Source organism: Anarhichas minor, unplaced genomic scaffold (assembly GCF_050575085.1).
Source record: "Anarhichas minor isolate MPS153535 unplaced genomic scaffold, ASM5057508v1 ptg000017l, whole genome shotgun sequence".
NCBI classification, from domain to species: Eukaryota; Metazoa; Chordata; class Actinopteri; order Perciformes; family Anarhichadidae; genus Anarhichas; species Anarhichas minor.
In genome coordinates this window covers 18,332,061-18,348,790 of record NW_027466463.1, presented here as the reverse complement: position 1 = coordinate 18,348,790, position 16,730 = coordinate 18,332,061, and the positions used below count along the sequence as shown (strand labels likewise).

Sequence of the window (16,730 nt, the reverse complement as noted above, 5' to 3'; positions counted from 1 at the left end):
ATACCATTAGTCCATTTAGGCTTAAATTTAAGAGATATTACACCTCCTGAAACACTGTCAAAAATACAAAAAGAACAAATTCATAAATAAACCAGCAAAGCATAAGATGGGTTTGGTATGGCTCAGTTTCATCCCAGCTGACTATAAACATCATGTGTTGTCTCGTTGTCATTGCCGTCTCCCCAGTGTCCCCCTCTGTGTCTGTAGTCTGATGATCCCGGAGCCTTTTAGACCCTCTCTGAGGGTCAGGGGGGGATTGTGAAAAACATTAGTTAAGCAGGGTTGAGGGGGGAGATGGGGGAGGAGGGGCTTTTTGAGAGCTTTTCCATGTCCTCCTCTCTGGGTTTTTTTTTTTTTTTTTTTTAATTGTTTGGGTCCAAAGCTGGCTTCTCAGCTGGAGTTTGTCTGTGGGGCTCTGCTGAGTCACTCCCACCTAATGGGGAACATCTGCTGCCATGCTTTTTACTACTCACAGCAGAGATATGTGTTCCTGTATGAGGGAGGGAGGGAGGGAGGGATAGAACAAGCTGCAGGCAAGAAATGACGACAATGTTATTGTTTGAGGTGTGCTTATCTGACAGCATTGTACCTCCTTCTCTGTTCTGAAACATCGTCCTCCATACTTTCATGATACATGGTTTGTATTTTCTCTGCCAAACTTCTCTTCTACTTATCAGATGTGACCGTCTAAAGGCGATGCACATTTCTTCCTCACTTTATTTGCACAAATGAGTGTTTTTGCAGTCTGTGTTTATTTACCACAAATGGAGCCAATGGAGACGTTCACTATATAGCTTTAGGCGAGTTAGCATGTGTCTCTGTGTGATAACCATGGATGTATAAAGAGAACTGGATACAGCGTTGGAGGTGGGGTCCGGTTCAATCTTGTGAAAGTTGCTCAGAGACGCGTGAAGCCAAAATTGCTCGACTGCCGTGTACGAAATTACCCGGATCTTTCAATATGGGGCCGCATAGAGCAAGAACACTAGCGTCTCCTTTAGCTCCGCCTCCCAGCCCTCTGTCCTACCTTGTTCTCGGGGTTCATTCACGAAATAAATTTTGGATTTGGCTAATAGTGCATTTTACAACTTTTAGGACGTCATTTTTTAAATTCAGTTGTCCCAGTACTTTCATGGAAAAAAGTCCTACAGCTTTGGTATAAGTGTTAAGTTTCTCACTTTAACTCTATTCACCCGCAGTAAATGCGTGTCTCTTGCCATCCACTCACATCTTTGCATTGACTTTGTAAGCAGTCGTGCCGCCTCTAAAATTCACTTGGCACTCTGAAGACTCTTAAACACGACATTTGGGATGTATAAAACCATTCAGCCGCTCTTATAGCACTCTGTGTGTTTTATGGTGGTATTGCCACACTATTTTTGAGCCAATACTTGTAAGACAACACAATACAATTACATTCATAGCTTTTTTGATACCATTCCATATGAAAGCTTTATATCAGAATGCATATAGAAAGCAAGAATTGATTCACGAGATGTAAGAAGTGGTAGTAAAAACACTGCCTAATTTTATTGTGTTGCTCTGATATCTTGATTAATGCCTTCAACTACTGCATTCTATTGTTAACAGTCAGCTCTCTCAGCATTATTCATGTTTATTGTCCTTTCTTTCTTTCTTCCAACAGATTTTTCTGTAGTCTGGTCCAGAGCATCTGCTGCAGTCATGTTTAGGAACAGCTTGAAGATGTTGCTGACGGGAGGGAAGGCCAACCGCAAGAGTCGCAGCAGTGGTGAGTCTTGTCTTCAGATGCCAGCCACAAACAATGCCGCATCATCCTGTCAGCACACAGAAGGTGTTCACTACTTCTGTGGGTGTATTTTTAGGAAACAGGGACACGCAGCTCAGAAGTGGAAATGTATTTTGGTTCTTAAAGAGTAATCTCTGACTGCTGAGGACCCCTTTATCTGCCTGAAATAGATCCAAGCCAACTCATCAGTTCTGCTGCTTAAATAGCTTCACCTCCTGTTGTGAGAATCTAGCACCGCTATTCTACTGCCACCTAAAATATGCCATGTCACGTTGAACTGTGAAGATTTTTGTTGCATTCGCAGTAGTTGCTTTCCTGGTTGTGTAGCCGTGGTCTACAACGTGACCAGCTCATCCAAACTCTCTTCACATCAAGTTCAGTAGCTTTGTAGCACCTGCTTAATGTAGGTTTCACTGGAGGTTTGTTTCGCTACGTGCCTCTTCCCTCCTTCGTCTAACATACAGGAACCCTACTGTTTAACGATAGCCTTTCCTTTGCTGTGCCATCAAAGCCGTAGTAGGCACGGTTTTAATCTCCTCGCAACGCAAACTCAACAGTTCCTGCAGCTGTTTCACACTAAAAGCTTCCCAGCAGAGCAACAACTTTTTTGCAGGTCGGGTGAACCTCAAGTTTTCAATGTCAAACCATACATTGTTGTTTTTTTTTACATAGTTCTATCACGCATAATAGGGTGCAGGTATCTGGCCCAATGCTCAGGTAACCTGGAGGCACTGAGTCGTTAAAAAATGTAGAGCATATCAATGATTGAGGGATTGCCTCCACAGGCTCTCAACATGGCAGCCAGCTCGCAGCTAACCATGCTAACAACGCTAATAATTGCATCAATGACAACAGTGCTGACTATACAGCTGCAAACTACCGACAAAATATGTAGACAAATGTCAATAGAATCGTGTACTTAATGAATAATAGTAGATCTTATTTTCCAACTGCTTTTCCATCATTCTTTGGTATAATCTGTATGATCAAGTGTTACATTTCATTTTATGTGGCATTAAAAAGAGATTTAACAGACCAACCTGTACGTCCCTTTTCCTCCACAGTCAGGTGAAATAACACAGTGGCCATGTCGCTCTGAGGTCCTTGGTAAAGCCACATGAAACCTCTTGTTCTTACACGCGCATTACTGTCAATCAAGCCTTATAAAGCCCTCACTTAGAGGACCAGGGCCTTGGATGTGGTAGATACTCCCAGACAAAAGCAACACTCGGGAGACAAAAGAGCGTTCATTTTGCTCTTATCTGAATCTAATACGTTTCGGGTTATTGCCAAGGCGATGGAACAACCACCACTCTCTTAACTGTCTCCCCAAAATAGGGCCTTTATTATGGTCGGAAAACGTGACGTCTGAGGGCTTTCGTCCAGCCGCCCACTCAATTTGCACAGATGAATTCATTTTGTAAAGCTTGAAATATCCCACAATTTGAAATTTAGAAAAGCGATGAGGCAAAGGTTTTGAGTATGAGATGCTTATTTGCTCCTCTTTTCCAAATATCCAGTTTTTGAGTGGTATGTAATTCATTTCTTCGAGGCTTCAGGAGGCCAGATTTAATAGCTTTAAAAAGCTTTTTCGTTCTCATAGAGCAGAGGTCATTTACAAAGCTTTTGTTATCCATCAGCTGCTTGTTGAATAAAACGTGCTGCTCTAAAGCCTTTGAAGCTAATACAGTATTGTAATTGTCAGTGAAATCCTATTTGTTCTCACAGCTTTTTATAAAAATCACAAAAAAATATGAAATTGCAATGCCATTTTTTGCAATAATCAAAATCAAACTCTGTGAGGTCCTGCTCTTCAGATACACATAAATTGAGTACACATTACGTCTGTGGATTCATTCACTCACATCGCGATGTCCTTCCCGTCAAGGCTGAAGTGAACTGAAGCTGCCTCCTTCTCTGCCGACATTATGTTTGTGTGTTTATGTGTGAAGCGGAGAGGAGACCGAGCGCGTGACTGGAGTACCCTCCAGTGTTTTCATATCCGTTGCTGTCACTTTGCAGGGAATTCGCTCCTCCCGGCAGACGAGTGCTGATCTTACAATCTGGCTGAAACATCTGTATCCCGCAGTTTCCTGCGGTTTGTAGAACATAGAGGACGTTCGCGCTCGAATGGACGAAAACACACACACTGCCACTTTAAACCTTTTTATTTAAAGACACAATTTACACATATTAGTTATGCATACACAGATTTGCTCTTAGCCGCTCTGCAAGGACATATGGAGGACTGGTTTAAGCAACCCTGACTTATCAGCTTATGACAGACAGGGAGCGCTAGTAAGCTGCATCCTGCTGCTGCTGTGGGAGGAGCGCTCGGCTCAAAGAGAGGACTGAAAAAAATCTGTGGATGCGCCGGCTGCAGAAACGGTTCTTTGGTTCAAGTGTGAGATTGCGAGATACGCTGAGCGTCCTCTGTGCGCGTGTTTGATGCAGCTTCAAGTGAGCGTCCGGCTTCAGGAATGCTCGAGATCTGAAGGGGGACACACCCTCTAATCTGCAGACAACAGACGAGCCAGCTGTCCCTTGATCTGCACCGGAGACACTGTGTGTGAGCCCCGAGTTACTAAGCTGGTGAATGGCGTTTTTTTAATTGAATAACACAGATTAGCTGCTCCGATTGCGATGATGCTGCGTACATCTCTATTGTGACACACTCAGGGAACAGGCTGTTATCTCCCTGGATCTACATTCTGCAGACTGTTTTGTCCTCAGACTGCTATTTATAAAGATATAATACTCACTGCTTCACTGCTTTGTCCTTTTGTGACACGTTCTCACACCTGTAGCTTCTTCCATTCGTGTCCGAACCAAGGACAGACGAGCTCCATTGTTGCCTTTTTGCTCTGCTCTCTCCTTCGTCATCAGACTGACTTTCTTTACAAATGTACCAAAAGCATCGAGTCACATGGCGTGACTGCTGATTGGCTGGACAGTTTACGGCGACTGTCATCGCCACATTGAATGAGAATCAAATTTCAGAGAGTCGTGTGCATTTTAATGCACCTTTTTATGTTTTATTTATCTCCGGGAAAACATAATAGGCCATTCTGTCCTCAGACACTATCATTAATAGTTGAGTCAGTCTGGATCTCGCTGCCATTCCTCTCACTCCAATCACTTTGCCATTAATCAGACGCCTTTTCAAATCTGAAGTGAATGTTCACTTGAGAGCAGGCATGAATAATCTAAACACCCCGAGATTCAGGCTGTTTAAAAATGTCTTGTCATTTATAGCCGCAGCAGTGTTTCTGTGGATGTACTTAAGGCTTTCTTTGTGACAGAGAGGCCCACTCTTACTGTTGCCGGCGGCAGTTTCATGTAAGTACACCTGCCTGGAAAGCCAAAAAGTTAATGAGAAGGTCTGAGATATGACATTGTGCCTCGTAGTTTTCTAGCTCGAAATTGGAGCGGAGTGGAGGCGTTTGTTTTATTTTTGTGGTGTAACGGCTGATGATGCTGACTGCCATGTCCTTCTTGCTCCCATCAGTGGGTCTAGACTTGAAACAAAGTCAACAGCCTGACACTGCAATTACAGTTTATGGCACTGGCTGATTGGAAAATGAGAAATGGGGTTGAAAGGTCGTGGCGTCTGGTCCGGGAGCTGTTGCATGACTAATACGCTCTGAGAGAGATGGGCCTGACTGTGACAGTTGTGCAGACAAGATGTAGCTTTTTGGAAGAAAAAAAACTCACCTGAAAAGAGACGGACAGCAAGTCATGTGGATTATACTGCGCCTTATGTTGAACTCATGTCCTCCGGTGTTCACAAAGAGGATTATAAACATCGATAATCAACTGGAACTGGACCTAGTGTGTCATAAATAGTGGCAAACTGACAGAAAAGGGACAAAAAGAGGCATTTTGTACTGTAGGGCTGTTATGATACCAGAAATTTTGTCAATACAAATACCATTGAAAGTCCACTAGTCTCGATACCCAATTGTATACCACAGTAAGAATCCTGTGTACTTCTAATGCTGATTTATTATTAATCCCTGATGATCCGCCTCAAGTAGAGCTTGAACGCATCATAATGTAACTCAATGCAACCTCTGTTATCGTTAGCTGTTAGCTCCGTTATTTAGCCCAGCAGGACTGTGCAGCCCATCGGCTGCTAACAGCTAATGTTACTAGCTTTCCACCTGCCAATTTCAACATTGATTTGTTCGTCACAATGTAGCAATTTAAAGGGCATATTTTTTACGACAGCACGATAGTAATCGCAAGCCCTCCTCTGTACCTAATAAAAGAGTACCGTCTGGTTTTCATAATTTTGACATCGACTTGGTACCGAAGTATCGGTTCTCATGACATCCCTGCTGTACCGTAATAATACGAGACTCTGTGGTCACTACGCTTCACTCACAAGAATATTATCTTGTATAACGTCGCTCATACAGATCAGAAAGTCAGATGGATTTAGTTGTCGTTTAGCTTTTAAATCAATGTTAAAATCATATATCTACTACCACGTAGTCCTATGGTGGATCTGCTTTGCACCAGAGTCTGCTTGGAAGCGGACCAATACCCTCATTTTCAGGTGGTCTCGGCCTCTTTTTCTTTAGTCTGCACCTGAGTTCAAACGACAGCTTTTTTCCCAACGGTCCAATCGAACCAGACTAAACGGGGAAACACACTGGAGTTCGATTGAATCGGACCAGTGTGAAAGCAACCATGGTTTATGTTCAGAATAATCCATTTTATTTACTTATAGCTATCTCAATGCTGTGTTGTGCTATCGATGCACTGAGACACTTGCGAGATGGATGGTCCTATAACTCACTGATCCAGACTGGCTCCTGTGGATTGGAGAAGGAACTCTCGTGAACCTGTTCTTGTTCTGTTACAGAGGATAATGATGCTTGCTGTTTAGTAGAAGCATTCACTAAGAAATGGTTATACGAACCTCATACATATATTTCCATTTCCCATACAAGGTAAAAAGTCTGTTATCATAAAATGCCGGTACACAGCGCTTTAATTTCCCCCACGTTTCCTCCCTTCAGTCAGACGTGGAGCGAGTCTGACGGGCAGCAGGTGCTTGACAGGAGTCAAATCGGTCCGCCTTATCACAGCACTCTAATTGATGGCTCGCTTCCCACAGTGGTGGGAAAATCTAATTAGAGATCATCAGATCAGCAAACATGCTTTGAGCTCTAAGGCACGAGGAGTGACACAACAGTCAAACCCGATGCAGGGTAATTATCGTCAATGTTGTAAACTGCAGATAAGCCCACCTCCACAAATGTTACTTTAAGATGACTTGAGATGAGACTTTGTACAAGTTGATTTAAAGCATATTGGCCAATATTAAGCTCGTATTACCTCTGCCAAGGATGTTTTCTGCTTGGTTTGTTAGTTTGTCTGTTTGTCAGCAGGATTACCACTGACGCAATTTTCACTAAACATGTTTGAAGCATGGGCCAAGGAAGAAGCCATTAAATTATGCATCATCCTTCACTTATGGAAACAACCTTGTTCACGTCACATGGTGAGGGTTGATCCGACCGAGCGTAACCGTCACTGCTGCTTTCCGCTATTTTCAAAATGAATTAAAAATGTGATCAAATTACAGTTGGATACAAGGTGAAATGTTAAATATGCTTAAAGATTTGTCTAGTTCTTTCCCCCAAATAAACTGGAATGTATGGAGTATTGAAAAGAAATACATGGAGTATTTCAGTTAATTTAAAGCCAAAGAATTGCTATCTTTTAGCAATTCTTTAAAAAACAATTAGTCAGGGGTTAAAATAACTTTTAGCTTCCCCGTCTGTGGAAAATCTAATATTAAACAATCCCTCTGTAGACCAAAGATCCAGTTACATCCAGATTCCCCCCGTTATTGAGTTCATCCTTGCTTATGTATTCATGACTGATTTCATCTGTTCGTTCGTCGGTGTGCTGTAAAATCTAACGAATGCAACAGAGGGACATGTATATGCAGATGTTTCACATTTACATATATATTGCTCCTACTTGCATACGAAGCAAGCCGTGGAATATCCAGTGAACATCAGTGACTGTGCATAGAAATGAATCATTGCACCTATCGGATGGATGGATGGATGAGGCTGCAGGAGCAGCAGCGGCTTAATGTGAGCTGATTCTGGCTGATCTCCACGAGCGACAGATTGGCACCTACTGCTCCACAGAATGTGCTCTTCCTTCCTGTATTAATGAACCCAGGGGAGGAAAATAAATAAATGAATGGAGGGATTTCAGTGGACATGGTTTTTAAAACCCCTGCAGAGGGATATCATATTTAAGCCTTCATTTGCCCCATTCACTACAGATTACATGATGTTTGAGTTTACCCAAAAATAGATTATTTTGAAATTCTTTAGTTTTGTCATTGGCGGAAATATTTGATGCTCTAATTTAGGGTTACAACTAGCGACTGCTTTCTTTTTCATGGATCTGTCTTGTTATTTTCTTCATTTATTGTTTAAAAAATTTCCTTCAAATTTCCCAGAGCTCTTTGGTGGTGTCTTCAAACGCCTTTTGTACGACCAACAGTCCAGAAAACCAAAGGTCAAAGCAGCACATTGGAGAATCTGGTGCTAGAGGAGTTTCTGCTTTCTGCAGATTCATTTTCTGTCCTCATTACTTTCCTTGATCTCTTCTCAGCTCAGGTTTGTTTGCATCATTCTTATGTTGAGCATAGATTCATCTGTAAACTTCTCTTTATCTCTGCACTGTGCATTAGAAATCTCTGCGTGTCTTAATTCCCTTTTTTAAATGTGAACATTAGGACGCTGTGTAAACACAGACCGTAGACGGCAAAGCAGACAATGGATCAGTGAATCAATATGGTGCACAGCTGTCGAGTGGAGCGCTGACCTTTGGTTACTAAGGACAGCAGCCTGATGTCTACAACCTCTTTGAGCTCCACTGCGACGTGTCACTTAGCTTTCTTCCTTTCAGCTGTTGACATTCATTTCTGGGGTGCCTTTATGCGATGGTGACTAAGCAACGGTGCAGCACCAGGAACTGTCTGAGTAAAGTTGTTACGTTGATATGTGCGTAATCTGTTTTCCTCATCAGCGCTTGAGAGATAAATTCATCTCCTCCCCGAGGATTGTCTTCTATATTTCCCTCTTCTCTCTAGAAGCTCGTCGCTTATCATAATTTTTTAGACAACTCAGAGAGGAGTTGCTCTGTGAAGGTGTCACGAGTGCCGACATGAACGGCCACGAGCAGGAAGACCTCATCACTTCGCTCGCCTGTGGCCTCATCATCATCCTCCTCCCAAAAACAACGAAGGACAGGAGAGGTTGCTCCTCGCGCCGGGTCACAGACAATATAACGAGTGTCGAGCAAGTGGGCGACGCGGCTCCCTGGAAGCTGCCAACCCCGTCAGCGGGGGGGCACCTGTGGCCTATTGTCACCGGGTAACGATGGCAACAAAGCTGTAGCAAAACGGAAGTGCGCTGAAGGTCAAAGACAATTCAGACGGATCCGTCGAGAGGGCCGTGGGCCGGAGAGACGACTTGACCGAAGTGTCAGCGGTGGCACTCTCCTATCTCGTGGAGTGTGGGAGGCACTTATAGGGGCCGTCATTATGCCTCAGTAGGGGGCCACTCGATGCACATACCGCCCATGTGCCTCTAGTGAAATACCTCCTTTGAGTCCTTCAGGGACAAGATTGTGACGGCCTGAAAACCTCTTCTACGGTCCTTTCTGAGAGTCCTATTTAAGGCCGGGAGATGTGGCTGAAATCAATATCATGACATTAAAGAGTAATTTATGTCTTATAGGTGGTTAGCGTCACTTTATTATACTTTAAATGGATACTGTTGCTGCACTACGGTGGTCACTGAACCAGAAGTTCTTTCAAAATTAGATCAATGGACCCTTCGCTAAGCCCCCCGCCGCTACTCCATCAGATACATCTGTCACAGGTACGTTATCACGGAGCCCACACTGTCACTAACTGCACTCCCTCAATAAATATTATCTCATAGTTTCTGTTAATAGAATTAACACGGTTCCTTCTATGACAAATCAAAATGTCTGATGTTCTTTTTCTGTTCATTTGTCACCTGTCCTCATAGAGTACGTGCAGTACTTTGAAGAAAGCGTTAAAGACACCCAGTTACTGTAATCGCTGAGTAAAAGAAATCAAAAAATCCAATACTGTCAAGTGCATTCTCTGCTGTAATAGCACGTACTCACTGCTGTCGATTGTACTCAGCTGCACATTGTTCGCAACAATCACAGTGAAGCACATCCTCTTGTGCTTTTTTAGTTGCTACAGCACACTCTGATGTGTGAAAGATGGCGTGAATCATGCCTCAGTTTGTCGAGCCATCAGTCTGCCTCCCTGCATTCAGCAGTTCTGGTTTGATTGCCGTCATAAATCTGCACGAAGGGCCTGATGCGTGTCTAAAATCAGTACGGTTACGTGTAAGACTCCACCTGTCAGCTCTTAGCCCACAGCGGGGTCCTGAACATCCCACTGACATCGCCGGGTGGTTCGACGGCTGTTTCTCCACAAATGTTCCGAGTAATTCATCTCGCTTTGTGGCAGCATATACGGTGACATTTAAATGGAGGCCAGCGCAAGAGTCGGCTGCTGCGTCTCTCCCATGCGCCTCTTTTGTGAAGAGGGAAGCGTGCTGCGTTCCAGTTCTGGCAGTAGGGAGTGGGCAGCACGATGCGTGGGTAAAGAAGCGTCGGTCTAACCTCTCCTCCGCTCTCTGATCACAACGTCAATAGTGGGAAGTCTCACTCCTTTTCCCGTCCCTTACCTCTTGCTCTACTCACTTTCCTGCTGTCTCTCTTTGGCCTTTTTCCTCTTCCTCGTTTCCTGTCGGCTCCTTTCCTTATTGGTCTTTCATGCCGGCTCCAGACAGGAAGTCCATAATCGCAATGTGAGAGCACGTGCTTCAATCCTTCCATTCGATAACTTACACTGGATCTGAGTCAACTCTTTACTCTGTTAATGTTGACAGCTTGATTAAAGGAGAGGCGTGACTGATAGTCAGCAGTTGGTGTTACTGTGACCTAGATATGGTGTCTTTTCTTAGGTGGTGACTGAGCAGAGATAACGCTGGCAGGTTTTTTGTTTATGGTCATGGAAAGAGATAGGCCTTGAACATGTGAACACTGGTGAGACCATTCATGCGTGTATTTGCTGCGTCGCTGTGAACAGCGTCTTACTGGAGCAGGACGCACAATATTTGTCTTATCTGTGGCTATCTTTAAATTGCTGACTGTTCAGTTTGGGGCTACTTTCTTTATCAATATATCTATGGATTAGTTTTTTGAATAATTGAAAAGAGCTTGTTAAGTCTAGAAGATGTCAGAAAATATCTAAAAAAAATTCTATTTCAATTAAAATGTTTTGTCTTGTCCAAAACCAGAAGATATTCAGCTTGCTATCGTAGAAGATTAAGAAAACAACTTAAATTCTGTTTAAAAAAATGACATACAACAACTAATCATATAATTTTCCGATCAGCTGGGTGTGGTACCTGATGCATGAAGCACCTGCTCTTGTGTTACATGTGACGTTTTCCTCAGGTGTCTGCCTACATGCTTTCATATAATGCTACCACGTGCACACATTTACTAAACCTGACTGTGCAGGAAATTTAAAGGGACAAAAACTAATAATTGCATGATATATAGTATTTAGGACCCCATTATTGAGGCGTATGCTACAGCAGGTACAGTGTTTGATGCATGTATGTAGCGTGCATCTCTGCAAACTTCCATGTTACCCAGAAGCCCCCTCTCTGCGTCCTGACACACAAGAAAATTTGAGGAATCTTCACAGAGGCATGTTTCAGCTCTAACTCCCTTATGGGCCCTTTGAGCGCTGTGGTGTATTATTTCTCTGTGATATTGGAGCTCTAAAGATGTCGCCTATGGCGATGTAGTGGTCCACATCCTTAAAGAAGGCCATGTCGACTTTCAGCACCCTCTTCTGTAAGACTAAAATAGAATACAATGAAGAGACTTTCCTTCACTTCTCTCTTGTACTGCAAGTTATGAAAAATATCCATCTGATCAATACTATCATTTTAATTGTAATTTTATCCCGTAAACTAAACGCTGGGCCTGTATGGTCAACATAGCATGAAACGAGACATATTCGTGACAAGCATAATCACAAATGTGTCTTGTTTCTTTGTGAATAGAAACAGTTGAAATAATCAGTCAATTGTGTGTAAAACTTAGCTAACTTGGCTTCTGGCTTGTAAAAATATAACCAATTTAGCCCACATTCATCTAGATATTACATCAGAGGGGGCCTCCTGATTCCCACTTTTTAAGGTGATAAGCTTAAAATAATATAATTTTACAAAGACTTACAAAGTTAGCAACTAGCTGGTGAACAAAGTGGAGCATTTAGCAGCTAACGAGCCCGATATTTCCCCCAGGAGGTGGTGGAGACCAAAAGCAGAGCAAAGAGGAGAGTGACTATTCTACTCAGACCAATGCTAACGTTGCTGCACATGATGTATTGATAGTTAACTTCTTACTAACAAGTTATAAACTTTGTGTTTACAGCTTATTTCCACTGCCCCAAAGTGTCAAAAAGAAATTGGTTAAAGCAGCGTGATATTCGCCTATTTTGCTTTTTGGGAGTCGCCCTCTTTCAAATCGCAATTTTGATAGAAAACCAATTAGTGCGAGTAGAAGTGGAAAGAGCAATCGTGGTTGGAGATCACTGGCTTTGAAAGAGTTAAGTAATTCTGTACTGGCTGAAAGAAGAGAGAGAGAGAGGAGGAGGAGGGAGAGTTATTGCTGCCAGAGAACGAGTGGAGGAGGAGGAGGAGGGGGAGGAAGAGAGCGAGAGAGAGTTGCCGGTGTGCATGTGCGTGTGCGTGTGTGTGTGTGTGTGTGTGTGTGTGTGTGTGTGTGTGTGTGTGTGTGTGTGTGTGTGTGTGTGTGTGTGTGTGTGTGTGTGTGTGTGTGTGTGTGTGTGTGCGGCTCAGTGAGTGTATGCGTACTGACACCTGGCGCTCGCCCTCCGTCGCTGCTCACATTGTGGAGAGCTCTCTGGCTGTCTGGGTCATTCTTTACCTCTCTCTCTTTCTTTCTCCCTCTCTTCCCTTCTATTCCCTCCCTCTATCTTTCATCCTCTTTTATTTATTTGTTTTTGTCCCCGGGTTGTTGTTTTTTCCCCCCTCTCCGTGCCCCTACGATCTCCTCCTTTTGTGTAGGATCTCCCCTTACTATGGTGCAGGATTTTTATTGCCTGGGCAGACGCGGCGCTCGACTGACAAAGGTGAGCCGGATGAATCGGGGCGGGAGGATGGGAGGTTGGGAGAATGGGTGGATGGGTGGGTGGGAGGATGGATTGCACAGATGCAGATGTGGGAATCTCTGCATGTGAATGTGGGGAGTGGTGGAAACTGGCTTTGGAAAGAGCCCCCATTCATCAAGCTTCAGCTGTTTATTGTATTCTCCGGATTTGTTTTGCGCGGGTTTTTTTTACAGTGCAAGTCTGAGCAGCACTGTGTAGGCGTCTCAATGTGTATTTTTCTTTTAAAGGTGAAGGGTTTGAAGTAGAGCAGAGTTGAGTGTCTCTGTTTTTTCACTGGTGTCAGCAGCATGTGTCAAACCCTCTCTGGTGTGTTTGCTCTGTTGTGGCTGCTGTGCTTTGTGTCACCTTGACCCAGGTAGTAGTGGGTCTCTCACAGCAATCAAGTGGCTTGGTGGCCTTTGTGCCACACCTTAAGCATGGACACTGTGTGTGTGTGTGTGTGTGTGTGTGTGTGTGTGTGTGTGTGTGTGTGTGTGTGTGTGTGTGTGTGTGTGTGTGTGTGTGTGTGTGTGTGTGTGTGTGTGTGTGTGTGTGTGTGTGTGTGTGTGTGTGTGTGTGTGTGTGTGTGTGTGTGCACTGAAAACACATCAGGACTAAGAGAAGCAGAGAGGCCATGTTGTGTGACAGATTGCCATTAGAAGAGGAAATTGTGTGACGGACTGAAAGAAAAGACTTCATGTAATATCAGTCGCTCTTTTTGTCTTCAACTTTATTAATAACGACAAGTATCTCTGCTCGCTGCTGCTGATTGGTTTCCACAAAATAATGTCGCTGTTTCTTTTCTCTTTTCCCCAAGTTGTCACCAAATACTTTGTCACATTCTTAGTCTTACTTTTTTGTTCTTTCGATCAGATATTTCCCAATTTAAATCCTCATTTTGTAAAGGATGTCTCTACTTCTCTACAGCTGGGATTTTCATGTTGTGGCTTTGCCCATATGTTATTATCACGACGTTGTACACGTTGAGTTAATTGCTGAGATCTGGGAGGACAGTAACATCTCTAAAAATCACGAGTAGTGAGACAATCGGACAAAATATTCCAAGTTATCCGAACGACTTTATTTAAAGTTTAAATGCTGTAAATAACTCCTCATTGCACAGGAATAAAGGAACATTTAGATCAGTTTCATTATCGACTAATCGACTAATCAGGTGATTCATTTCTCAATTAATATATCAATTGTTTGGGCTGTAAAATATTGTAAAATAGTGACAAATACCAACATAACAATATATTGGAGCCAAAAATGACTTCCGACCAAAACGCAAAGATTCTCAATTCACTACCAAATAAGACAAAGAAAAACAGCACATCATGATTCAGAAGCTGCTTGAAAGATGTCTTAAAAGCATCAATGAAATCTCAAAATAGTTGTCATTTAAATTTTCAATTAATCGATTAATCATTTCAGCGCTGTAGATTAATGTTCTCACCTGACTTCTAGGTGACCATTTCACCGCTCGCCTCCACTGCAGACGATTCAAACGCCTCATTCATGGAATATTTGGCCTTTGCTTTGTGATTTTTGCACCACCGCCCACTTCCCCTGAAGCTTAATGAGCCTATTAATATATTTAATAAAAAAACATGAATTCTTCTGCGGTTAGCAGGAGAAATAACCATGAAGCGCTGCCTGAAGCCCTCCAGAGATACTCTTGAACGTCACACTGTGTGTATTTAGTTGTGCGGTTATGGTTTGGATGACATTGGAGAGATCAGGTGTCCTGCTGGTATTATATTGAACGTTTTCTTTTAAAGATGCCATGCCTGCTTCACTACTCATCTGCTTCCTCTGTCGCTGTTGTTCCTTCTCTCTCCCCCTCACTCTGTCATCACTTCACTTACTGTAACTCTCTCTCTCTCTCTCTCTCTCCCACCCACTCAGATATTTCTGGAGAACAAAAGGAAGGAGAGAGGGAGATAAAACGGTAGAGTGGGGAAGGCTTAATGTACCAGCCTTACGTAGGCTAATGAGTCCTCCTTCTCATCCACATCATCTCATGACCAAACTTGTCCCCCTCACTCCTTCCTTTCAGGATCTCCCACCTCCAGAGTCACTTCCCTCTTCCTCTCTCTCTGTCTTCTCCGTTCATCGCTTCGTTTTCATCGCAGCGTCACAGCTTCTTCTTACATCCATCCTTTCTTTTTCATTCCTCCTGGAGTGGTTTTTTTTCCGACACCCCCCGCATCTTCCTTTTTTTGTCAAGTCCCACTCATTCCACCCCTTCATCATCCATTTATTCTCATTATTACAGGTGCTAACCATTTGCCATCCCTTGTTCTTTCTTTCTTTCCCGTCCTCAATCCATCCCATCTCTATTTTATCTTCTAAATGTATCCATCTGTTCTCTTCTCCAAGACCCAAAATCCTCCATGAACAAAACAGCCTGCTGAATTGTGCATTCGACCGTGAGAAATTTGAAATAACATGATCGTGGCCCATTTAAATGTTTGATGCCATGCAGGACTTATGAGCCCCCCCTCTTCGGTGGCATCCTGCTGTTTTTTGCCAGTCGGGTGAAACTGGGCTTCCATTGTGCCTCTTGATGTGGACGGGCTCATTATCGCTGCTCAACGCTGTGTGTGCCTTTGAATGGCAGGAAGTGCCCGTGCTAGCCGAGCATACTGAGGGATATTGTGTCGCTTTACACCGCATGATAAACGCAGCAAAACACAAGGTTGCATAAGCGAGCGAGCGGCGGCGGCGTTTGTTTCCCTCCACAAAAAGCTGCGATTTGCGAGGGCCGCGACAGCAAGGCGTGGACTGAAACCCACGCCAGCTGTGTGTCCAAACGCGTCCCGCCGCCTGTCTCTGTTTGATGGCAGTTATCGAGCCGTCTCTGAATTGGAGTCTACAGTCTGTCTATGTCTGTACTTGTCTGTCTGACTATCTGGTGCCCCCCCCCCCCCCCCCCCCCCCTCTCCTCCTCCTCTCCAGTCTGTGTCAGCCATGTTTTTCACTCTCAGTAGCTGTAACACCTGCTGACACTCTGGCTTTCTCAGGCCTCCGGATGAATTCATGTGCTCCGACAGGTCCGGTGATCGTGCCAAACATACAAACACACGTAACACTGCAACAGGTGCATCCCCACCAGAGCGTAAATCAGTAGTCGACTGGCAGAAAACTAATCTAATGCAAATTTGATAATCGATTAGTCGGATGATTTATCAGTGTTCACTGACTCCAGCTTCTCAAATGTGAGCATTCACAGGCTTTGATCTGTTTTATGTCATTATGTGAATAACTTTGGGGTTTTGGACATTTTGGACCCAAATGATAATCTTTAAATCGTTTTAGTCACTTTTCAAACAAAACATTCTTCAGCTTCCAGCTTTTAAATATGAAGCTGTTTATTTTCTGTTTTGTATCATTACAAGTTGAATATCTTTGGGTTTTAGACTGTTGGTTTGAGAAGTTTGCAGACGTCACCTCAAGTTTTAAGAAAACTGTGATTTTTCTTCACTATGTTCTGACATTTTATAGGCAAACAATTGATTAACACAGAAATATTTAGTTTCAGCCTTGCTTCATCCCACCATGATTTTAATTATCAGCTGCACGCGATAGACATAAGGTGCTAAAACAATCCTTCGAGATGCTGAAATCCGATGTCTTCAGCTAGCTCCAGGTATTTTGGTGGCGTTTCAGCCCTTGGTTGCA

General features: G+C 43.5%; 1 protein-coding gene across 1 annotated transcript in view; it reads left to right on the top strand.

Moving 5' to 3' along the window:
- Positions 1-1,683: 1,683 nt before the first annotated feature.
- Positions 1,684-16,730, top strand: part of tanc2b (tetratricopeptide repeat, ankyrin repeat and coiled-coil containing 2b) — a 92,295-nt gene continuing 77,248 nt past the window's right edge. Inside the window, exon 1 of the mRNA XM_076094063.1 lies at positions 1,684-1,750. Within this exon, the coding sequence (XP_075950178.1) occupies positions 1,684-1,750 (67 nt within the window). The remainder of the gene's footprint in view (positions 1,751-16,730) is intronic.